At 54.0% G+C, this 23,274-nt stretch overlaps 2 protein-coding genes across 5 annotated transcripts in view; one reads left to right on the top strand and one right to left on the bottom strand.

Moving 5' to 3' along the window:
- The first annotated feature begins 11,359 nt into the window (after nt 1-11,359).
- SNN (stannin) lies at nt 11,360-21,245 on the top strand. 3 transcript variants are annotated; one of them, XM_034670363.1, is made up of 3 exons: nt 11,410-11,468; nt 13,068-13,135; nt 18,208-21,245. In XM_034670363.1, the coding sequence occupies exon 3, from the start codon at nt 18,295-18,297 to the stop codon at nt 18,556-18,558; it is 264 nt and encodes an 87-aa protein (XP_034526254.1). In that variant the 5' UTR covers nt 11,410-11,468; nt 13,068-13,135; nt 18,208-18,294; the 3' UTR covers nt 18,559-21,245. The 3 variants fall into 3 exon arrangements, with proteins under 3 accessions (XP_011231009.1, XP_011231010.1, XP_034526254.1); XM_011232707.3 differs by lacking the exon at nt 13,068-13,135 and having other exon boundaries at nt 11,360-11,468; XM_011232708.3 differs by lacking the exon at nt 13,068-13,135 and having other exon boundaries at nt 11,363-11,425.
- Nucleotides 21,179-23,274, bottom strand: part of TXNDC11 (thioredoxin domain containing 11) — a 60,370-nt gene continuing 58,274 nt past the window's right edge. For both annotated transcript variants that reach the window (XM_011232706.3, XM_019806255.2), the window contains one exon: nt 21,179-21,936. In XM_011232706.3, coding sequence (XP_011231008.2) covers nt 21,294-21,936 — 643 coding nt within the window. In that variant the 3' untranslated portion in view covers nt 21,179-21,293. The remainder of the gene's footprint in view (nt 21,937-23,274) is intronic.

Raw genomic sequence — 23,274 nt, 5'->3', positions numbered from 1 at the left:
CGCTGGGATCATGACCTGAGCTGAAGGCAGACACTTAACCGACCGAGCCACCCAGGTGCCCCTGGAGGTATGTTTTTAAAGCTCTGAATGTGGTCCTTCCTGTCCAGCCAGGTTGAGACCCACTGGACTAGGAGAAAACGGGCTGGCCCTGGATAAATCCCTTAAATACCCACAGTGGTATCAACCACTGGGGTTTACTTGGGGTGTCACTAACTTGACAGGCTCTGCATTTGTATCTTCTTATCTCAACTTCCCAATGGCCCTGAGTGGTATGACTCATTACCCCCATCTCACAGATGAGGAGACTGAGGCTCACACAGAAGGACACCCAGTATGGGGATTTTCAAATACACCCAGAAATTCCTTGACATCCCTTCCTTCAAAAAGTGGAGCCTCCCCTCTGAGCGTGGGCTGGCCTCAGTGACCCACTTCAGTGAACAGAATTCAGTGGGAATGAGGGAGGGTGACTTGTGTGACGAGCTCATACTAGGCGTCCTTCTTGCTCCCCATCTGGAATCACTCAGGCTGGGGGAAGCCGGCTGCCATGTTGTGAGGTCACTCAAGCAGCCCTGTGGAGAGGCCCTCACTGTGAAGAACGGAGGCCTCCTGCCTACGGCCAGGTGAGTGAGCCCTGTGAAAATGGGTCCTCCAGCCTGTCAAGCCTTCCTGTGACCAAACCCTGGCTGGTGTCTTGTCTGCAACCTCATGAGAGAGTCTGAGCCAGAACCAACCAGCGGAGCCCCTCCTGAACTCCAGACCCACAGAACCTATGAGGAAAAACACGTCTGCTGGGGGTTGGGATTGTTTGTTAGGTAGCAATAAACTAATACACGCCATAAGACAAAAATGGGTCTGCATGATCCCAGCGGCTCCAGTCTTACCCCTGCCCCTCAGACAGGGCCTTCCAACAGGCAGGTGTGGGGGATGTGAGCTTTGTACAGTTTCAGGGATGGGAGGTGCATGAGCCCCCCCACCCCACCCAGAGGCAGACCTGGGGGCCCACTGCCCCGGCCTGTGCCCCAGCCTGGCTGCAGACCAACCCCGCTGAGAGATCTCCTCCTAGCAGGACCCCATGTTTCCTGGGGCACTGGATTGTAGGTGCCGTGGATACAGGGACATGATTGTTGTCACCAAGGAAGCTTGCCGAGCACATAGTAGGTGTTCAGTAAACAGCTATTCCACGACTCATCACCCTGAACCAAGCTTCTATGGGGGCACATATTGGCTGATTAGAAGTCCTTTCTGCAAGCAGTACATTGGGGGTCTGTCTCCTGTAAGAGACATGCCATCTTTATACCCTCAGGAGGGCTGGGACACAACCCCTGAAGGCATGAACATAAGACTAGTAACTAGTGAACAAGCTCAGGTGTGGTCTACTCATGCCTCCTGTGCAGATTATTTCTACATGTTTCAGCAAGGAAGAGCTTGTTACTCCCATCTTACAAATAAGGAAATAAAGGCTCAGGAAAGTAACTGGGAAGTGAAAAAGCTGGGCTCAAAGGCAGCTCAAAAACCTTTGTGTACTGGCAGACCACAGGCCTGGAGCACATGCTGGAGTCTGCGCCCCCTCTTGGTGGGAAGCCCCCAGCCCTCAGATCTATAGAAGAGGGCTGTGTGCATTCAGGCTCAGCGGTAGATAAAAGCCCCTGAGAGCTGGGCCTAATTCCTTGCCTGACCCCAAAGCAACCCCAGGCCCAGGATGGCAGCTGTGAATAATGGATGATACCAGGGGAACATTATGGCCAGTGATTCATCTCTGTGGCCTCCAACTGCCTGTAGAGGGAGAGGATGGATGGACTTTGCTACCAGGCTCTCGCCAGCTTCAGAGTCAAAGGCAGGGGCCACAGGGGAATCTGGGGGTGGGAGGGTCAGCTACACTGCCTACCCCTCTTCCATTTCAACCTTTAGACACTTCCTCCTGGAGAGGCAGCCATTACACTCCCCAGGGACTGGATTCTGAAGGCTGAAGGAAGGGAAGAGAGATGGCTTTGATGAGTGGTGGTGATGCCAGGGTTCAAGTCCTCGGCCACATGCTAGCTGTGTGCCCTTAGAGGATTGACTCACTTCTATTGAGACTCGGTTTCCTCATCTGTAAAAGGTGGGAAAAAACATCGATTTCATGCAGTTGCCAGGGGTTCAGTGAGCTAATAACACATATAAAGTGCTTGACAAGTTACCTGGCACATGGTAGGTGCTCAATAAAGGCTAGTTGGTGTTCTTATGCTATGTACCAAGGAATGTGGGGAGCATTCTGCATACTTTAACTCATGGAATCTCCAAACCAGCCAAGGGCAGTATCCACTAGAATTCCTATTTTACAGATGAGGAAACTTAGGCTCCCAGACATGACGCATAAGATCTCACAGGCAATCCATAAGAGAAGCAGAATTTGACCTCAAAACCCAGTGAGCAATTTCTAGTATACCCAAGAGTCCCAGTTGAATGTCCTGTACCACTGTTCCCCAAATACCCCCGTCACCCTACAAAAGCTCCTATGGTTATACAATCAATCCCTACCTCACACCATATATACAAAAATCAACTCTAGATTAAAGACTTATGTGCCAAAAACAAATGAAAACCACTTAAAAATCATTTGTAGAAATTATAGGTAAATATCCTTTAGAACTTGATGGGAAAGATGACAGATTATTAACTCAAAAGTCGAACCTCAGTAGAAAGCATAGGTGAATCTATTTTAGACGTTAGCGTTGAGAAAGATGTTCAGCGTCACGAGTGATCAAGGAAATACAAATCAAGATCTCAACTGGAGGGGGTTCCTGAGTAGCGCAGTCGTTAAGCGTCTGCCTTTGGCTCAGGGTGTGATCCCAGCGTTCCGGGATCGAGTCCCACATCGGGCTCCTCCGCTGGGAGCCTGCTTCTTCCTCTCCCACTCCCCTGCTGTGTTCCCTCTCTCGCTGGCTGTCTCTCTGTCACATAAATAAATAAAATCTTTTTTAAAAAAAAAGATCTCAACTGGAAACGGTTTTAAACTCAATTGGCAAACATTTTCAAATCTGATAATACCAAGTATCAGAGAGGACATGGATCATATACGTTGCTGGTGGGAGTGTAAATAGTACAACCACTTTAAAAAGCAGTTTTCTCTTGTCTCCTAAAGTTGAACATTCACATATTCTGAGTCCTGGCGATTCCATTTCTAGGTGAACACCCCAGAGGAACTCCTGCATGCGTGTACAAAAGCCACTCAAAAGAACATCCAAACAGCACTTCCAAGTAGCAGACTCCTGGACACCACCCAAAAGGCCATCCACAGGAGAGCGGCAGTGCACTGACCCAGTGGAATATGACAGGACAGTTAAAACAAGTGAATTAGTATGGGTCAATTTTGGTTACATACTATTACATGAAGAAATTATGCCCCAGAAGAGTCATACACCTTGATACACTTTTTTAGTTGTCTGGATGCCCTTGTTATGGATGAAATTGTGTCCCTCCCCCCCAAATACACCAACGTCCTAATTCTTGGAACCTATAAATCTACCTTATTTGGAAGTATAGTTTTTGCAGACGTGATTAATTAAGTATAGATGAAGTCTTATTGGGTGAGAATGGGACTAACCCATATATAGTCGACCAGTTTTTTTGACAAGGGTGACAAGAACACCCAGTGGTGAACAAAAGTCTCTTCAATAAATGGTATCGGGGGAGGGGCACCTGGGTGTCTCAGATGGTTGAGGGTCCGACTATTGATCTTAGCTCCGGTCATGATCTCAATGTTCTAGGATCAAGTCCCGCATTGTGAGCCTTGCACGGGTGGGCTCTGTGCTCAGTGGGGAGTCTGCTTCTCTCCTTCTGCCCCTCCGCTGGCTCACTTATGCTATCTCTCTTTCTCTCTCTAAAATAAATAAATAAATCTTAAATAAATACATACATACATACAAAAATAAACGGTTTTTGGAAACCAGATATCTGCATGCAAAAGAACCAGACTCCTGTCTTACACCAGTTACAAAAATCAACTTAAAATGTATCAAAGGGGGCGCCTGGGTGGCACAGCGGTTAAGCGTCTGCCTTCGGCTCATGGCATGATCCCAGCGTTCTGGGATCGAGCCCCACATCAGGCTCCTCTGCTGAGAGCCTGCTTCTTCCTCTCCCACTCCCCTGCTTGAGTTCCCTCTCTCGCTGGCTGTCTCTATCTCTGTCGAATAAATAAATAAATAAAATCTTTTAAAAAAAATAAAGTGTATCAAAGACTTAAAAGTAAGACCTAAAACCATAAAGCTTCTGGAAGAAAACATAGGGGGGAATCTCCTTGACATTAGTCTCGGCAATGATTTCTTGTATAAGATACCAAAAGCACAGGCAACAAAAGCTAAAATAAACAGGGGGACTATATCAAACGAAAGAGCTTCTATAGAGCAAAGGAAACAATCAATAAAGTGAAAACGCAATCTACAGAATGGGATCTCAAATATATAAAGGACTCATACAACCCAATGCAAAAAAGCAAACAATCCAAGTAAAAAAGGGGTAAGGACCTGAACAGACATTTTTCCAAAGAAGATATACGGATGGCCAACAAGGAGATGAAAAGGCACCCAACATCACTCATCATCAGGGAAATGCAAATCAAAACCACAATGTGACACCACCTCACATCTGTTAGGATGGCTGTCACCAAAGACAAGAGATAACAAGGACCGGTAAGGATGTAGAGAAAAGACACTTTTGGTGCACCGTTGGTGGGAATGTAAATTGGTGCAGCCAGTATGGTGCAGCCAGTATGGAAACAGTAGGGAGGTTCCCCAAAAATTAAAAAATAGAACTCCCATGGGATCCGGCAATCCCATTTTTGGGTATAGATCTGAAGGAAACGAAATCACTATCTTGAAGTGATATCTGTACCCCTATGTCATTGCAGCATTATTTATAATAACCAAGACATGGAGACCACCTAAATGTCCTTCAATGGATGAATGGATAAAAAAAAAAATGTGGTACACACACACACACACACACACACACACATGCGCATGCTGGAATATTCTTCAGCCATACGAAAGAAGGAAATCCCGCCATTTGCAACATGGATGAAGTCAGAGCACATTATGCTAAGTGGAATAGACCAGACGGAAAAAGACAAATACTGTATGGTATCACTTATATGTGGAATTAAAACAAAAGAGCGAGTTGCACAGAAACAGAGACTAGAATGGTGGTTGCCAGAAGCTGCAGGGCGGGGCAGATGGGGAGATGGAGGTCAAAGGGTACAATCTTTCAGCTAGAAGATGAAGAAGTCCTGAGGAGCTAATGCACAGCCTGATGATGACAGTCTCTAACTCAGTACCATATACATGCAAATGGCTGAGGGGAGATCTTAGGCATTCTCACCACAGACACACACACACGCACACACACACACACACACACACTCAAGGAAGCACGTGAGGGGATGGATTAATTATCCTGATCTGGGTAATCATTCCATGATGTGTGTCAAATCATTATGGCGTACACTTTAAATATATACATTATATTTGTCGATTATTTCTCAATAACGTTGGGGGGAGCATGAGAAGTCACGTGACAGCAGGGGCAGAGACAGGGTGACGCATCCACAAGCAAAGGATTGCCAAGGATGGCTGCCAGCCACCAGCAGCCGAGAGAGGCTGGGAACAGATCCTTCCCCGGAGCCTTCGGAGGGAACACGGCCCTGCCGACACTTTGAAAGCGGACCTCTGGCCTCCAGGGCTGGAAAAGAAGACACTTCTCTCAGGTGAAAGCCACCCAGTTGGTGGTCATTTGTCTCAGCAGCCCTGGGACACGAATATACTCTTCTAATAAAGTTAGTAAGAAGAAACTAAAATTAAAAACACAGGGATAACTGGTTTTATAGTATTTTGCTTCATTGTGCTTCACGGACACTGTGTGTCTTGCAAATGGAAGAAGGTCTGTGGCAATCACGTGTTCAGCACGTCTACGGGCGTCGTTTTTCCAACAGCACCTGCTCATGGGAAGTCTCTGCAATTCTCACAATATTTTATACTTTTTCATTATTATTATATTTTAACTGCTGCGATCTCCCGGTACAACTTGAAGGGACAAGGAGTGGCTTCTCATGGACGAGCAAAGGAAGTGGTTTCTGGAGATGGAATCTACTGGTGAAGATGCCGTGCAGATTGTTGAAATGACAACAGAGGACTGAGAATATGACATAAACTTCGTGGATAAAGCAGCGACGGGGTTTGGAGGATTGACCCCGGTTTGGAAGGAAGTTCTACTGGGAGTGAAATGAGTTCGAGAAGCATCACACGCTACAGAGAACTTGTTCATGAAAAGAAGACTCCATCCATGCAGCACACTTCATTGTTTTAAGAACCTGCCACAGCCACCCCCACTTTCGGCAGCCACCACCCAGATCAGGCAGCCGCTGTCAACATCGACGGAAGGCCCTCCACCAGCAAAAGGATACGGCTCACTGAGAGCTCAGATGACGGCTAGCATTTCTGAGCAATATTTCTTTTTAATTAAGGCATGTGCATCGTTTTATAGACATAACGTTATTGCACACTCAACAGACTTCAGTATGGCGTGGACATAACTCTGACATGCACTGGGAAACAAAAAAATTCATCCAACTCGCTTTATTGCGATATTTGCTTTACTATGTTGGTCTGGAACAATACCGACCGTATCTCCAAGGTGTGCCTGAATACTTGTGGGATGTGGGTATGATAAAACCACACAAACAGGAAAGCAGGGAGTGATGAAGACAGGATTCAAGACAGGGACGGGATGGGGGTCCCTCAGGATTAGCTGTTGGCCATTGTTAGGATCCTAGCTTCTGATCGATGGGCTACAAGGTGTGTATTACATGATTACAGTTATTTTTTTTTTAAGATTTTATTTATTTGACAGAGAGACAGCCAGCGAGAGAGGGAACACAAGCAGGGGGAGTGGGAGAGGAAGAAGCAGGCTCATAGCGGAGGAGCCTGACGTGGGGCTCGATCCCACAACGCCGGGATCACGCCCTGAGCCGAAGGCAGACGCTTAACCGCTGTGCCACCCAGGCGCCCCTGATTACAGTTATTTTAATTAAGGACATTTTTAATAAGAGCAGGTCATGCAAGGACCAAAGAGAATACACCATGATCTGGATTATGATGTGCCCATAATTCTGTGTACCTGAAGATCATGACCTGAGTTCTGCCCGTCCGGCTCACGGCTATCTCCCCAGAGCCCAACACAGAGGGCTCAGCACATAGTAGGTGCCCAATAAAGACTGGGTGGATGAATGATTTAGTCAGTGGGTGATTAACGGGCTCCAACTGTCAAGTGTGTGGGAGGCAGGGTGAGTACATAGATGGAAACATAGGGCAGCCTGGGGTGGGGGGTGTAAGGGTCTGGGGAGCACCTCAGGTGAGGCATGCTGACCCCCCTCCCTTGGTCTGCTCATCACACTCACACCACAGACCCCAGGAATGAAGACCAGAGCTGACCTAGGCCCTACACAACCCATGACCACCCAGAGAGAGTTTTCTTGTGGATACAGGGGCCCGGGGGATATCTCAGTCTCCCAGCCTGGGCTCTGCTGGGCCCTGCAGTCAGGGAATGGTGGGGTGACTGAGCTGTGAGTGGTTCAGCTCCAAGAGGTTCTCCACCTCATCCAACTGCCTGTCGTCGTCCCCAATGCTTCCCTGTCCCCATACCACCTCCACAGTCACTCCCATTATATGCTGCTGTAAGGTGACTCACGTTCTCCCCCCTAAATAAATTGATTCAAAAAGGAATGGCTATGTCACTACCATAAATGGAAAAGTGATACCTGTGCTGCAAATAGGAGGTGACTGTAAACATAAACAGGCAGAAAAGAACAGGCTGCGAAATTCTAGCTCAAGAGTGTAGACGGAGCAAGATTCGGAGCCCAAGGCCAGCTCTCTCCTGGCTACCAGTGCCTGAGCTGGCTCTGGAGGGATGTTAATGCCATATAACAGTAAATGAAGCTTTCTCCCCTGTAAGGAGACTGCTGTGTGATTCAGAACTAGGTGACGCCTTCTCTGTGACCCACCCTAACGTCACCCAGCAGAACTCACCAGCGGGTCACCTCTTGCCCTTTGGGAAACTTGACTCTGGCCGAGCAGTTTTCATTTTGTTTTTAGGCCTGGAACTCTGGTGGGATGCCTCAGGAGCAGAGGCTTGCCCAGGCTGAGAGCTGTGGCTAGGCAGGGAGCCCCAGCTCGAGGAGTCTCCCCAGGCTGCCGGAGACTGCTCTGCTCCCCAGCAAGCCCCTCCCTTGTTCTGGCCCCTCCAGCACCCCAGGGAAGCAGGCACAGGGCCAGGCTGGCATGGGGCAGGCCCAGCTGGGCCCCGGCAAGCCCCAGGGAGCCAGGGTGAACTCATCTCTTGCCCTTAATTATCTTCCTGGCTAATGAGCATCTGAGAAGCTCCATGCCATCAACAGGGAGGACCCCTGGGATGCTAGGGACTGGGAGGTTCTAAAGGCCAGATGTCACCTCGGAGGGAGGTGGTAGGGGCCCTGAGAGAGGAAATGGGCTTGGGGAGGGGAGCTACACTTCCTGCTTCTTCTCTGTAGGGGAGAAAGCTGGGGCTAGGCAGGCATTTAGAGTCGAGGTTAAGTGCAGGACTCGACAGCCTACCACAGGGGATAAAACCAGGCTCACAGCTCACCACTTTGGGTCACCTCTAGTGAGCGCCTTAGCCCCTCACTGCTCCAAGTGTGGTTCACAAGCCATCAGCGTCACCTGGGAGCTTATGAGGAACGCAGAACCTCAGGCCCAGACCTACCGAGCCAGAGCCTGCATTTCAACAAGACCTCCAGGGGATTTCTGAGCCTCAGTTTCCCCATCTGTAAAACAGGATGAAAATGTGCTTATGCATATGTGGCGCCTGCTGTTTGCTGCTATTATCATAACTTATTACTCTTGTTGTTTTTGAAACAACTCGCTCTGGGCAAGAAGAAGCCTGGTCCCAGGTCTCCTACTCCCAGCCCCCCACCTCTCAGTATCCCACATGTGGGTTTCATGGGACTAGAAGCCTGGGGCTCAAAGACGTGCAGTGACTTGCCCATATTCCACATGGGGAAGCCCAAGTTCACCCCACACCTGTCTGACCCTGTTACTAATGTTAATAGTGAATGGGTAGGATTTCGTCTTCTGCCCGCACCACCCCATGATGGCGACCACACTGCAGCCCCCATCTTCAAATGATCCTAAACGACAGAGAGGGTAGGCTGCTTTTCCAAAGCTATCCAGAAGGAAAGGACGGATTTGAGCCCCAGCGGGCTCTCAACTTCTATGTCACGTGGCATTCCCTTCACCATTTTCCCTCAGTGTTCCCCACCCCCCAGCCAAAGTGTCCCTGCTTCTCCAGTCATCTGCCAGTCCTGGCTCTGGGGTTCTGAGCCTGCCCCTCCTACATCCTCACCACTAATGAGGTCTTTGCCAACTTAACGCTGGGACTGCAGAGAGCTCTGGAACTGGCTCAGTGGGAAAAACTTGCTTCCCCCTGCTCTCCCAGGCATGGCTGACCAGAAGGGAGCCTTTGAAGGTGGCGTTGGGCAGAGCCAGGAGCAGGAGCTCTTCAGAGATGCTTGATCTGGCCTCAAGGGTAGGTGACCTGGAGTTGGGCTTCCTTCTGCTTCTCTGCCCCATATTCCTGCTTAACCTCCAGTTCACCATCGGCACCTGGCCCCCTTCGCTAGGGTGGAGCTGGGCCAGGACTGGAGGTTTACAGTGTGATCACTCACTCACTGACCATCCCTGTATTCAGGACCTACTGTGTGTCAGGTACTGTTCTGCATAGTGGCAATGCATGGAACAGACCCAGCGCTGGTGGGAGAGACACACCAAAAGTTAATCACACCCTTACAATGCACGGGGAGGGAGAATAATGATGGGGACTGCTCTTGGGTGGGTATCTGGAAGATGAAGGGCAAGCATGTTGCAGCAAGAGGAAACAGCGCTGGCCAAGGTTGGATGGCAGGGCTGGGGTGGGGGGTGGGGGAAACAGCCTGGTGCCTTCAAGGAAGGAAAGAGGCCAGCCATGCTGGAGTGGGGAGAGTAAGCAGGGCCTGGCCACCAGGCCTTGTGAGCTGGGCCCTCCATCTTCTCCCAGAGGCTTGGCTTGAGGCTGGGAAAGACATTTACAGCAGACGAATGCTCCAGCTCCCAGGATGAGGGGCTCTACCTACATCCCTCCTGCCTTCTAAGCTGTGGGGGCCCTGAGGACTTGGGCCACAGAGGCCTTAAAGGACCCACTCTCACCCCTGCTGTAGGCGCCAGCTGGCCACAAAGGGGCTGTTACCTTGCTGGACTGCCTTCTTGGGTGGACAAGTGGGGGATTAGTGCACTAACAGGCACCTCGGTGTTTCCAGGCAGACGGGGGGCCTCGACTGTGGTACCTCAGCATTCTGGAGCCTTGGGTTCCTCATCTGTAAAATGGGTCGGGTGGCTAAAACGTGCTGAGCCATGAGTACAGGGCATGGCACCTGGTGGGGGCCTAATCACGGGGTTATTACGTTAAATAACCAAGATTATAAGCGGCCAAGGGGCTGCAAATTCCCCGCAGCCTCAGCCCGCATCGGAAGGAGAGCTCCGTGCGGGCAGCGTCCTTGTTGGTCTTGTTCATGGCTGTTCCCTCGGCCACTGGCGAACCCGCACCCGGTGGGTGTTCCGCAGTGTGGAGTGAACGGATGCACGAATAATGAATGAATGAATGAATGAATGAATGAATGAACGAACGAGTGAATGACCTGCTCCTTCCCCAAACTAAGAACATTCAACTCCAAGGTCCCGCTTCTCTCCTGCCCCGGCCCAGGGTTCCGCGGCTCCCCGTTTCCAGACAACACTCTTACCTGCGGTGCACCTCAATTTCCCTCTCTGTGAGTGGGCGGGAATAAGGGCAAGCTCCGAGCGTTGAAAGGATTGCTGCAGCGGGCGCCCCGCACCCACCGGCGCCCAATCCGCGCGCGCCGAGGCGAATCCGCCCCCCGGGGCGGCTCGGCCGCGGGCCGGAGGGTTGGGGTGGGGTGTCTATGCGGCGGGGGAGGGGCAGCCGGGGCGGAGACGCGGCTTCGGGAGGAGGGTCTGTTCCGGGGGGCCGCGCCCGCGGGCGGGGGTTCTTTGTCCGCTGCGCTGCGGCGAGATCCGGACAAAGGAGGAGGCGGGGGGCGGCGGCCCCTTTGCGGGGAGCGGGTGTTCTCCCCCCACCCCCCTTCCCTGCCGGCTACCGCGGCCCGCAGTTCCGCGCCCCAGGCCGGCCTCTGGGTTCCTCGGGATGCCTCGGGATATTTAAAATTAACGGAGGAGGTGGGCGTCCTAGCACCCCCCGGGTGGTCCGGAGGGCTACGGGGGTTAGGGGTGGGAGCGCGGGTCCCTGGCGACGTCTGGCGCCCATTTCGCAGGTGGGGAAACTGAGGACGGGCCGCAGCGTTTGGTGCCGAGTGAGTTTCGTCGGCGGTGACTGCGCGGCGTGGGCATGACTGGGTATCATGGTCTTCCCCCCCCCCGTCCCTCCCCCCGCCCCAGTCGGGCCGACTGGAGTTGCTTCTCCAGCTGTCAATCCCCTCCAGCTGTCGCCCAGGGGGCCGAGCCCCTTCCTCCCTCAAGCCTTGCTCAGCTCCTTGGTAGAGTGGGGGAGACGGTGTCGCCTGGCAGGGTTAAATGAGAGGGTGCGATGAGCTCGCCTGGCACCGCGCCTGCATGTCGCCCGCGCTCCGCACGCGGTAGCTGCCGGGGCGCCTGTCATCCTTGTGTCCCCAGCATCGAGCCCTTGTCACCTAGCCTGCCCCGTCGGGGCCCCACTGGGGTTTACCTGGCCCCTGGTCTGAGGCAGGGGAGTGTGGAGGTGAGGGTCAGGAATAAGACATTTTTGTATCAGGGTTGAGCTCTGGGATTCGAAATCCAGGCTGCCCGGGTTTGACTCCCTGTGCAGCTACTTTTGAGCTGTGTGACCTTGGGCAATTGACTTAACTTCTCTGAGCCACAGATTCTTTATCTGCAAAGTGGGCTCAATAATAACACTAGGGCTGTTTTGAGGCTGAAAGGAGAAAGGATCCGTGTGAAGTGCTTAGCTTCTCGGTGTCTGGCACATAGTAATCATTGGCAACCTTCGTTGGGCATCTACTGTTATTACCGAAGTTGTTTGGCCAAGTGGGCTGATCCTGTGAGAATGACCAGTGGCTGATTCACAGGGTGGGGGCATGAGCCGCAGGCCTGGGCCCCAGGAGACCCAGACTGACCTTGGGGCAGTCCCTGGGCTCAGTCTGCACCAGCTTCCTCTTCTGCCCCTGGGGAACCTAGGGGGTTCTGGTGCGAGCTTCCTCTTCTGGAGGATGGGGTATGATGGGGTGGGTGATGGGAGGCCCCGATGACAGTGGCTGCAATGGCTTCGGGCAGCTTTAGCCCCATAATGCTTTCTCCCATCTGCATCCTTGCTGTTCTTGGTCGTGGTATTTGGAGGGCAGGAGCCTTGTGCCATGCGTCCTTGGGTCCCAGCGCCTGCTTGGACCTGGCACAGAGTAGATGTTCCATCTGCATCCTGACTCTACCCAGCAGTACACAATCCTCCCTATACCATCTTATGTTCCTAATCAGAAACCAGGCAGGAAATGCTTCTGGTGTGTGAACTGGGGTCCCCTGAAGAGGCAGAGCCTGGCTCGCTGGCACACCTGGCAGATGTCTTTGTTGCCCAAGGGCATGGCTTAACCCCTGGGGGCACTGCAGCAAGTCCCTGCCCCGTGGAGGGGTTGGCCCCCCTGTACATAGGGTAGTTCCAGGTGGAGGGTGGGGGTGGTGAGCTGGTGTCCTGCTGGGCGCGGTGACACTCGTGATATGCCCATTTAAGCAAGAAGAAGGTGGTAGGTGTCCTTGAGGAAGAGGCTCTTTGGGGTGTCGGGCCTGGACCAGGCTCTGTACCCTCCTGGGAGGCAGGTCCTTGGTGGTGGGAAGCAGGGGTGATACTAAGGGCTCACTGTCCTCCCTGTGGAATCAGGAAGGTGTGGTGCCTGGTCACGTGCAAACCAGGTGCCTCCCCCCCAGCCCTTCCATTTCCACCTTTCTTATCACTGCTCATCCTCCCCACAGCCTGGTGAGGTCAGGGCCTTAGTCCCATTTTGCACACTGAGACACCGAGGAGCAGTTTCCGTGGCCAGGTGAGAACAGCTCACAGTAGGAGGGTGAAGTGGCGTGGGAGGTGGCAGGGGAGGTGGGGATTTGAATCAGCTCTGCTGCTAGCTGCGGCCCCACAGGGCCTGAGTGTGTAAAGTCACCTGTGGACTGGGGTCAAGGCTCAGTTTTGGGGTCTGATGAAGAGGAGGTAACTGGAACTAGTGTTACAGTGCAGAAGACCTAAGCTGTGAACTCTGAAGGACCGCAGGACAGTGGAAGGCATCTACCCTCAGCTTGCTGGTGGCTGAGGTGGGGACTGTCCTTTTGAGCCCACTGGGGGGCAGAGGGGCAGGGAGTGGGGAGCTCAGAGGGCGGCCTCAGCAGACTGGTGAGGCTGGGCTTTAGAGCTTGTTTTTCCAGGAGCCGTGGGTGAGATCCGAAGGTCAGGCCACCCTTGGCCCAGGGACAGGACTGAGGGTCCACGGAGCAGGAGAGTGGAAGATTGGTCCTGTATGTTTTGGGGGATCAGATGGCCTCAGGCTTCCAGTGCTAGCCTTCATCCTGGCTGAGGGAGCTGGCTAGGAGCTGGTACAGAGGTTGGGGGTGGGGGCGTGTGTTCTCTTGCCCAGCCCCAGAGTGCCCAGAGCCCGCAGGCTCCTGTCTTCACTCTGGCCACCAGGCTGGCCCTGCACTCTGCACTTGGAAGACCCTCTCCCTTGATCTCCTGAGCCCCACTTCTGGGGTCACATCCTGCATTCTGGCTCTTCACTTTTGGGCAATGCACTCAAACTCTCTGTGCCTCAGTTTCCTTACCTGTAAAGTGGGACTGATACCGGTGAAGGTTGTAGCCTGCAGTGTTGTTGGGAGGATGAAGAGAGCGTATGGAATGAGTGTTAAACTACTTTGATGATTGTTCTGAGGGGGTGCAGGTTTCCCATATACCATCCGGGTGTCGACCCAGCCCACGCTGTGGCCGTCCCTGTCCCATGCTGTGCACTTGCCTGGATCAGGGTGAGGGGTCAGCTGACTTGCAGGAGATACCTTGGCTCAGAAGGGCATGAGGGAAGTCGGGAGAGGCAAAGCAAGTGGGTAGGGTCCAGCCCAGGCCATGGGGGCTCAGGGAGAACCAGCCAGCCGCCCTCATGCTTCAGACGTCCCCTGGACTCTGATTCCTGGTGGCGTCCTCCTCTCCCTGCCTCCCAGCACGTGGAGGCAGCTGCCCCTTCATGGGCTCAGGCCCACTGGGAATCCATCTGCACGCGATGCTCCTGCCCTCGCACTCAGGCTGCCGGCTTCCTGGAGGCTGTTGGGACAGGTGTGGGGACCATGCGGAGGGTCCTGGGAGTGGCTTCGGGTTGGAGAGCGGGCTCAGGGGTGGGAGCTGCCGTAAGCGCAGGGGCCCCTCTAACTCATCACCGTGTCTCTGGGCTCTGGGCTCGGAACACTCAGCAGACGTCGAGCACCTGCTGTGCACTAATAGTAGGGCTGGGGACAAAGTGGTGTAATGCAAGGCAGTGGCAGCTGTGGCTGGTGGGGCGTCTGGAGCCTGGGTGGTCTGGGAAGGTCCCCCCCCAGAGGCACCCACGGAGAAAGTCCCGAATGATAGGAAGGAGCCAGTCATGGGGCAGTCAGGGAAGAATATTCCCAGTAGAAGGAAGAGAAAGTTCAGAGGGTTTGAGGTGGGAGGGTGGCGAGGGTGTGAAGAAACCAGGGGAGGCAGGGAGTTTTGATTCTTGGCTGATGCCAGGGAGGGTTCTGAGTAGTGGATGATGTGAGCAGATTTTTTTAAACCATCGTTTCTCAGGAAATTCTCGCTGAGTGAATGCAGGGACAAACAACACACTTGGGGGGAAGGGTGGCGCCAGCAAGCACAGGCCAGGCATGCCCATGGCTTGGTCACCTGGCTCTGTGCACTTGGGGTGAGAGTTCCCCTGGCCTGGGCGGGGGCAGCACAGGGTTTTGAGGTCACCAGTCCTCTCAAAGGGTTACCCTATGAACTGGGGCTGCCTCTGCCTCAGTTTTCCCATCAGTCCCGGGACCATGTGGTTTCCCCCTGGACTGGTAGGTGCCTCCTAGGCTCCCTGGAAGGTTTGGCCCCTGGCGTTCACCCCTCCTCAGGTCTTGCCGCCATTGTTTGATTTCCTACTTCCTGCCCCCAAACACACACATACTTCCCCTTCTGAATTGATACCGCGTTGCTTTCCTGTCCGGGGGCCTGGTAGGAGGGCAGGCACCCCAGCGGCACTGGACACAAGAGGGCCAGGGGGAGGGACAAGGCAGGTGGGTGTCCTCCCTAGCAGGAAGAGAAGTTCACCCAGCACAGCTGGCAGGCTGTCGAGGGGTGTGTGTGGTGGGGTACCTATCCTTTCTGGAGGCCTGAGGGGACAGGCTGAGAGCGGTGGCGGGAGCTGATGGCAGCCCTGGTGGTGGCAGGGAAGAGGCCAGGATAGCCTGTGTACTTGGCAGCCCAGAAGTGTGCAGGGCCCCTCCTGGAGCACACAGCCCGATGAGGGAGGCAGGTGCCAACCAGATGGCTGTGCTATGGAAGCCAGGGTTGCGCACTGAAGCAAGCGCCCTGGAGGAAGGGAGGGAGTAGGCGCAGGTCGAAGAGACCCTCCTGGGCTGCGGGGCCTGGAAGGTGTCCCTTCCTGACTGGAGTTAACCAGGGCCGGCCAGGGTTTCTCACCCTCTGCACTGTTGCTATTTGGGGCTGGATCTCTGTTAGTGGGGGCTGTCCCCTGCACCGTGTGATGTTGAGCACATCCTTGGTCTCTGTCTACTCCATGCCAGTAGAGCCCCACTGCCAGTTGTGACTACAAAAATAATGTCTCCAGACATTGCCAGATGTCCCCTGGGAGGCATAGTGGCCCCAGCAGAGGACCACTGAATAAGAGTGAGGGAACAGAGCATTGGGGTGGAAAGACCTGTCTGGCTCAAGGCCTGGAGGTCGAAGCAGGGTCAGTGTGGCCCGGGAGCAGTGGGGGGGTGGGGGGGAGGACGACGCACATCCTGTCGGGCCCTGTAGGACTTGAGGCTTTTCCTCTGGGCGACAGGGGCATTGCTGGTGGGCCAGGGAGCCTGCTGACAGTGACAGCAACAGTCGGCCCTGCAGGTGGTAAGAAGGGCAGACTGCAGGGATATCATCCCCCTCCTGCCCAGGACGTCTCTGCAGATGTGGGTATGGGTGGCAGGACCAGACTCGTTGGGGCGGGGGGGAGGCCTGGTCCCTGGACAGACTCCAGGAGCTTCGACTTAGCTGCCTTTGACCTTCAGGCAAGCCTGGCCTTGGGTGGGTGGGGAGTCTTCCTGGTGTGGGTAAGAATCATTTCTAATTAAGGCCTTCATTGCTCAAGGACGGCAGGTTCCATCCTGTCTGGGGGGAAAACCTTCCCTTCCAATGCCCTCTCCCTGTGTTGATGTCCATCTTTCCAGAGAAGTGAATTCAACAGCTTCCTCTCACTGAGCGCAGAGGGTGGCACAGGCTTTTCCCGACCCTCGAATGCTTGGGTGTGTGTTACTATTATTTGCTTCATTTTTGGCGAGGAGGACAAGTTAGAAAGTGCAGGGTCTGGGGACCCAGGGGAGCCTGCTAGCTCCAGCACCTCCAGCCTCAGTCCCCCGGAGAGTCTGGGTTCTTTCTGTCTGCTTGCTTCTCACTGCTGGCTCTCCTTGGCCCCTCACCAGCCCCATCCACAGAGGAGGACTCTGAGGCCCAGCAAGGTGCTGCGGCTTGTCTGAGGTGGGCAGCAGCCTTCCCGGCGCCCCACGCACACCAGCTGCCCACCGCCCTCAGCTCCTACACTTGCCCGCAGGCCCTCTCTTGCCTCAGAGCCTTCGCCAATGCTATTCCCCTGCCAGGAATGCTCCTCCCCCAGGGGCTGGCTCTTCCTGCCAGCTCAGCATCGGCCTCACCTCCCCAGGTAGTGCCTGCTCTGCCCAGCGTAGCGTCCTGGCACCCAGTCCCCTGTGCTCCTGGCACGGCATTGACGCGCTTGTAGTGACAGGCGTTGGCCTATCGACCCATTTGCGGTCTGGGTCCTGCCCCTGACGCTGAGCTCAGTGCGGGCAGGGGTCAGTCTGCCCTTCCCTTGCCTGCCCTCCCCTAAGCTGTCCTGAATGCCTCCACGTTCCAGGACTGGGCTGCTGAGGACTCTTGCCTGGCTGGTCACAGTTCCCTTGTGGACAAAGGCTGTCCTCTGCTGCGCCCTCTCCCAGGTGTTCCAGAAGACTTGGCTGAGTTATATATGTTGCCTGTTGGAGAGAGGGACTGAGTTCATTTCCCTGCTTTCGATTCCCTCGTGTCTGGCCATCACGGAAGTACTGGCTCCTCTTGGTCCCTGGGCAGTTCCTGAACACCTCGTGGTGCTGGGCTTTCAGAACATTCCCCTCAAACAGACCCTCTTCCAGCTCTCAGTGGGGCTGCCATGGGGTTGTGGGTCATGGGCCCCCTTCCCTGCATCTCTGTCTCCTTGGCTGAGCAAGGCTGACTTCTGTCTGGTAGCAGAAGCACTGATGGTGTCAGGGGTAGGAAGTGGAAGGGGCTGTTGTGAGCGAAGAGAACGCTCGTGACATCATGAGCTAGAAACAGCGAAAGCCAACCAGCTGTTTTTCACTAGGATGAGGGCAGGATGGTCAGGCTTACGACCTGATTAAAAATAGTCCCGGGGCGCCTGGGTGGCACAGCGGTTAAGCGTCTGCCTTCGGCTCAGGGCGTGATCCCGGCGTTATGGGATCGAGCCCCACATCAGGCTCTTCCGCTATGAGCCTGCTTCTTCCTCTCCCACTCCCCCTGCTTGTGTTCCCTCTCTCACTGGCTGTCTCTATCTCTGTCGAATAAATAAAATCTTTAAAAAAAAAAAAAAATAGTCCCTATGGGAGAGGTCTCCCTACCGCGGCCGCCCCNCCACATCAGGCTCTTCCGCTATGAGCCTGCTTCTTCCTCTCCCACCCCCTGCTTGTGTTCCCTCTCTCACTGGCTGTCTCTATCTCTGTCAAATAAATAAAATCTTTAAAAAAAAAAAAAATAGTCCCTATGGGAGAGGTCTCCCTACCGCGGCCGCCCTGAGCTTGTGAGCTGTCAGGGCCCCGTGGAGCCTCATCCTGCTTTGTCTTTCAGGGTTCTCGTGTCCAGCCTGAGTTCCAGCCTCGCTGAGCAGACCGCCCTACGAGCTTCCTCCCGCGGAAACCTCCCCAGGCGCTGACCATGTCTATTATGGACCACAGCCCCACCACGGGCGTGGTCACGGTCATTGTCATCCTCATCGCCATCGCTGCCCTGGGGGCCTTGATCCTGGGCTGCTGGTGCTACCTGCGGCTGCAGCGCATCAGCCAGTCGGAAGACGAGGAGAGCATTGTGGGGGATGGCGAGACCAAGGAGCCCTTCCTGCTGGTGCAGTACTCCGCCAAGGGACCGTGCGTGGAGAGGAAGGCCAAGCTGACCCCGAACGGCCCAGAAGTCCACGGCTGAGCTGGCATGCGGAGGCCCCGAGGCCTGTTTGCAGCCAGCTGAGAGGCATGAGAGGGGCGAAACCACAGACGTGCTGCTAAGGAAGGCTTGACACCTGCCGGCATGGCCTCGCTGGGCTTCATCACCGCATGCACTGACTCCCGAGGTCCTGGCTGTCCTTAGCCAGGATGCAGCGGCCCTGGGCATCCCCTTGGCCTCCTGGTGGGACTGCCCATTGCAGGCAGTGGGCAGGCCCGACCTTGCCGGGGCTCGCGACCCCACAGCGCTTTTTGTTACTTGAATGTTTAGCTGAGCCCGTTTTTGATGGAGCTACTACTGTAACGTGTGAACTCACAAACCTGTGAACTGTAAATAGGCCCCAGAAGCATGTGCTTAAGCCTTTTTTGCTGATTTTTAAAAATATCGTGTAGAGCACATGGGACTGACTGTAGTCATGATAAGCTGACTCAAGGCTATGGGGGGGTGTCTTAGACATGGAAGGCCCACACTGCACTTGGCAGGGGCCTCTAATACATAACGTGTGTGTGTGTGTGTGTGTGTGTGTGTGTGTGTGTGTCTGTGTGTGGGCAAAGGACGAGATACATCCGTTTTATGTCTCGTGGCTGACCAGCTGGGGTGCTTTGGTGCTTTCTGCTTGGTTAGCAGTGGATGGAAGAGCCACGCCCCCCTCGGTCACTAAATACCCAGTTTCCTGTTGAGAGTGGAGTTATTGCAAGGAAGCCACCACCGCTGCTTGAGAGCCGGTGAAGGACGAGCCAGGGCCCGCGTCCTGAGGGCTGCCCGGCAGCCTGGTGGCAGAGCACTTCGTTGAGCATGCTCAGCACACCCCCACTGCTGTCCCCCCGCCCCCCAGCATTACTTGGCATAGGCTTCGCTGGAAACACCAGCGCCTGCGGCAGCTACCTTTATCTGAAACCCAGCTGGCCCAGGAAAGAGGAAGTTATGTTTTTTGTTTGTTGTATTTAATACTTTCTGCACTGGAGGGGTGGGGGGACTTTGAGGGTCCCCTCCTCCTCCTTTTCACACATTAGTTTCTTCTCCAAGCACCACCCACCTGCTGGGTATTGGACTTCACTTTCCCCAGTGGGCCACCAAGGAGTCTCCCGACGCTGCTCTAAGAGCCCCGAGTGCATGAGCACCCAGGAGAGCCCCCCCCCGCCCAGTGACGATGGCCTGACAGCCCATCCCTAGTGAGCCCCGGGGGAGGGCACGGCGGGGAGAGTGACTTTTAGGTTCAGGATGGGGTTTTCATGAAGATGAGGTGTTGATGACTCTCGGGCCAACACCCCCACACGCTGCATCTCAGGTGTCCCTTTTGTATACGTTAATCCCACCACCACCTAAGCACATTCTCCACTATCGTGATTGAAATGCGGCTTGTGTCGGCATCCTTGGTAATCAGCTGGAGGCCAGCCTGCGCTTACCCGCAGAGCACTGGTCAGGCTGACGGCGACTCCTGGCCTCACTCAAGTCTCTATACCATGTTGAATTAATCTACTTTCTGGAACTCCAAGGAGGGAGCTTAGGGAACACTTCATTTTAGCAGCATACCCTTCAATTGGGGGTCAAACATGAAGTATTAGCTTGGGGGTTGGGAGAAGGGTAGCTCATAGCAGTCTGAGCTGCTGGCAGGAAGGAGATGCCCCAGGGGGCTACTGAGGAGCCCCTGCAAGGCAGCTGGGCTTTAGCACGGGAGAGACATCCCTGGCCCCTAACAGGGGGATGGCCCAGCCTGAGAGGCCAGAGCCCCTCAGAGGCCAGAGCCCCTCAGAGGCCACGTGGGCCTGAGGGGGCCAGCACTTTCAAAGGCGCCCCATGGAACATCAGGGAGAAGGCTGGCTTTCTGATGAAGGACCCTTGAGACCAGTGTGAAGGGTGTAGGGGTGTCTGATCCATTCTGCTCACCTCTCAGAACTTCCAGGCTTTCTACCTCTACTTTCCACAGCCAGCAGCACACACCCAGGCTGTCTTCTCCTGGGGAACCAGGGACCGCCCCCCGCCCCCGGAGCTGACCCTGAACTTGATCCCTTGACTGTCAGACTCGCCCTGAGGTTTTAACCGGTGCTGGTGAAGTTTTGAAATGACGAACCTTCACTTTCTCCTGGGTTTCGCTCCTGGAGGTTCCTCATCCCACCTACGCCCCGGTTGCCAGGGGCAATGTCTTTGCAGTGGCAGTGCCAGGTCAGGGTGGCAGGCACGGGGTCTCTGCGAGGCAAGTGGGAGTGCCTGGAGAGGCAGTGAACCACCACATAATAGCGCTCACTGTTCCTATTTATCAATAGCTACTTTTCTTTAGCGTAGACGCCAGAGCCACAGACTCACATGGCTTAGTTAAGTTATGACCTCTCGTTGAATTCTTTCTGAATAGCCCAACTGTTGTGTTCTGGTCTTCTGATGGGTCAGTCAGGAAATCAGCCTTTCATCCTGCATGGCATCACAGAAGCAACAGTCGGGGAATGGGGAGGGAACTCTTGGACACTGAGCCACTCAAATACGGACTAACTTTTCAGACAAATGTTCAAATGGACTGTGCTCCTGTTTCTGTCTCAAAGCTACCAAGTTTGTGCAATAAGTGGAAGGGATGTCATCCCTGTTCAATAAACGCTGAATGACATTCAACTTGATTTTCTAGACCACTGAGAAAATCTTTATTTACAATAAATTTCAATAAAATTTGCATAAATATATTCCAATGTACAGTTTTCACCTCTGATTTCTTCATGTCATTTTCCAAGTTAGTCTGTCCTACTCTCATTGCTCCTTTCGGACGCCAGCGTGGAGCTGCTGTTGGAAGGCAGAGGGGTGCTGCCAGGTAGCCGGGGGGCACCTGGAGGCTCGGGGTGGTCAGAGCCTGCCTCTTGTGGGGGAGGGAGGTTTTCGGCTCTGTCCTTGCCCTCCAGCTTCCGTTCCATGGTGGCTACCAGGATCTTGAGCCACGTGTTCTCGGTGAGGAGGTTTTCCGAGGCGTCGGCCAGCTCCTGGAGCTTGCGGGCCACGTCCTCCAGCTCGCGGGTCTTCTGCTCGTACAGGGCCTGCAGCTGCTCACTGTGCAGCTGGAGCAGGCCGTGCTGCTTCTCCAGGGTCTGCTTCTGCTGGAGCAGCCGGTGCTCGTCCCTGCGCGCGCTGGAGAGCTGCGCCTCCACCTGCACCTGCGCGCGCTGCAGGGTGCTGATTTCTGCCCTCAGCTTCTGGATCTCTCTCTCCAAATGGGAGATGTGCCCCTGCTGGAAGACTGCCTCACTCTGAAGACACTCTTTGGTAGAAGGGTTAGCTAAGTTCTGGGGGGCGGAAGCAGGGTCTGAGTGATGCAAAATGAACCTCAGCAGATTGGGAAGGGTGATGGGAAGGTCTTCGGGGTATTTCACACTACGGTCCTTTCTGGAGAGAAAGGGAAAGGAGTCAAAGGTGAGAGTTCCGTCAACAGTCTTAGGCCGAACCACACTGCTACCAAAGGCCGGGCTGCTTACTTCCCACCAAAAGACATTCCAAGGATTTTACTTAGTGAAAGTCAGCTGGGAAAATGTTATCTGGGCAAAAACTTTTCTACAAACTGAGGATGTCCCATGTGCTCATTCTGTAATTCAGGTGGCTTATCTCCAATATGTGTGTGTTCCTAAGGACAAAGCCCAGTTTCCGGTAACAACCTTCCAAGAAAGACAAGCAGCTCCCATGCCCAAGCCTCAAGCCAGGGATGATGGAGGGCACCGGCAGCGCGCGGGCAGAGGGGCCTCCGCGAGCTCTGAGAGGCCCAGTGGCGTGTAAGGAAGGATGTCCGGGGCAGGACGTCACCCGTGTCACTCCGCGGCCGTCAACAGTGCCTGGTGCAATAGGAAAGACTGAACACTCAGCTGGATTTCTTCAGCCAGCATTTATTACACGTTATCCAAGGCAGGAGCTGTTAACTGGGGGCGACTATAACCCCCCAGGGGCATTTGGCAACATCTGGAGACATTTTTATTACCACAATGGAGGAGGTATCATGCAAGCCCTGACCCCTGACAAAAAGACCAACCGTGGGACTCCGAGAAATGAAGCCTACCCTGAGCTGAAAGCACAGAATAAGGAAGGAAAGTGACGTATGAAGGGGGTTCCCCCAAAGCTCTGTCGCAAGTCCTGATGTAGAAAATTCCTTTTTAGAAGTTGTCATTTAACTGTCTGATGACCAACATTTCTACCACGTACGGGCCCCAGAGCCACCTGCCGGAAAGACTCACAAGACTGCTGCTCATGGTCCTAAGCACCCAGACAGGTGACCCCTCTGCGCCCCTGCACTGCCTCATCTGTAAAAGGGGAAGCAAGCACATCATTGCTCTCACGGGACTGCTGTACGGATGACACAAATTAACCTGAATGCTGAGTGTTAGCTGAAAAACCATCACATTATTCTGTAAAAAACCAACCAAGGAACCGTTCATTAAAAGCTTACGCACCCTCTCCACACACAAAGCCAGTGGTAAAATATCTCAGAAAAGACAAAAGGTGTTCTATTGATGGATAGCTCTTCCCCAATGAAATAAAAATCACCGGGAAATTAAAATCGCACATGCCCTGTTTTATACATTTACAGACACTTTTGGATACATGGAATACCAAAATATTTGAAGTATATAACCACACCCTCCTTTAAAGCATTTTCTTCACACAGAGAAGCTTGCTTTGAGTGGGGGCCTCCTAGCCTTTCAACGGACAACTGAAAACCTCCTGGCCCCTATGACA

The sequence above is a fragment of the Ailuropoda melanoleuca genome, chromosome 10 (genome assembly GCF_002007445.2).
Source record: "Ailuropoda melanoleuca isolate Jingjing chromosome 10, ASM200744v2, whole genome shotgun sequence".
Classification (NCBI taxonomy): Eukaryota; Metazoa; Chordata; class Mammalia; order Carnivora; family Ursidae; genus Ailuropoda; species Ailuropoda melanoleuca.
The sequence above is the reverse complement of the archived record's forward strand: the minus strand, read 5'-3'. Positions and strand labels throughout refer to the sequence as shown.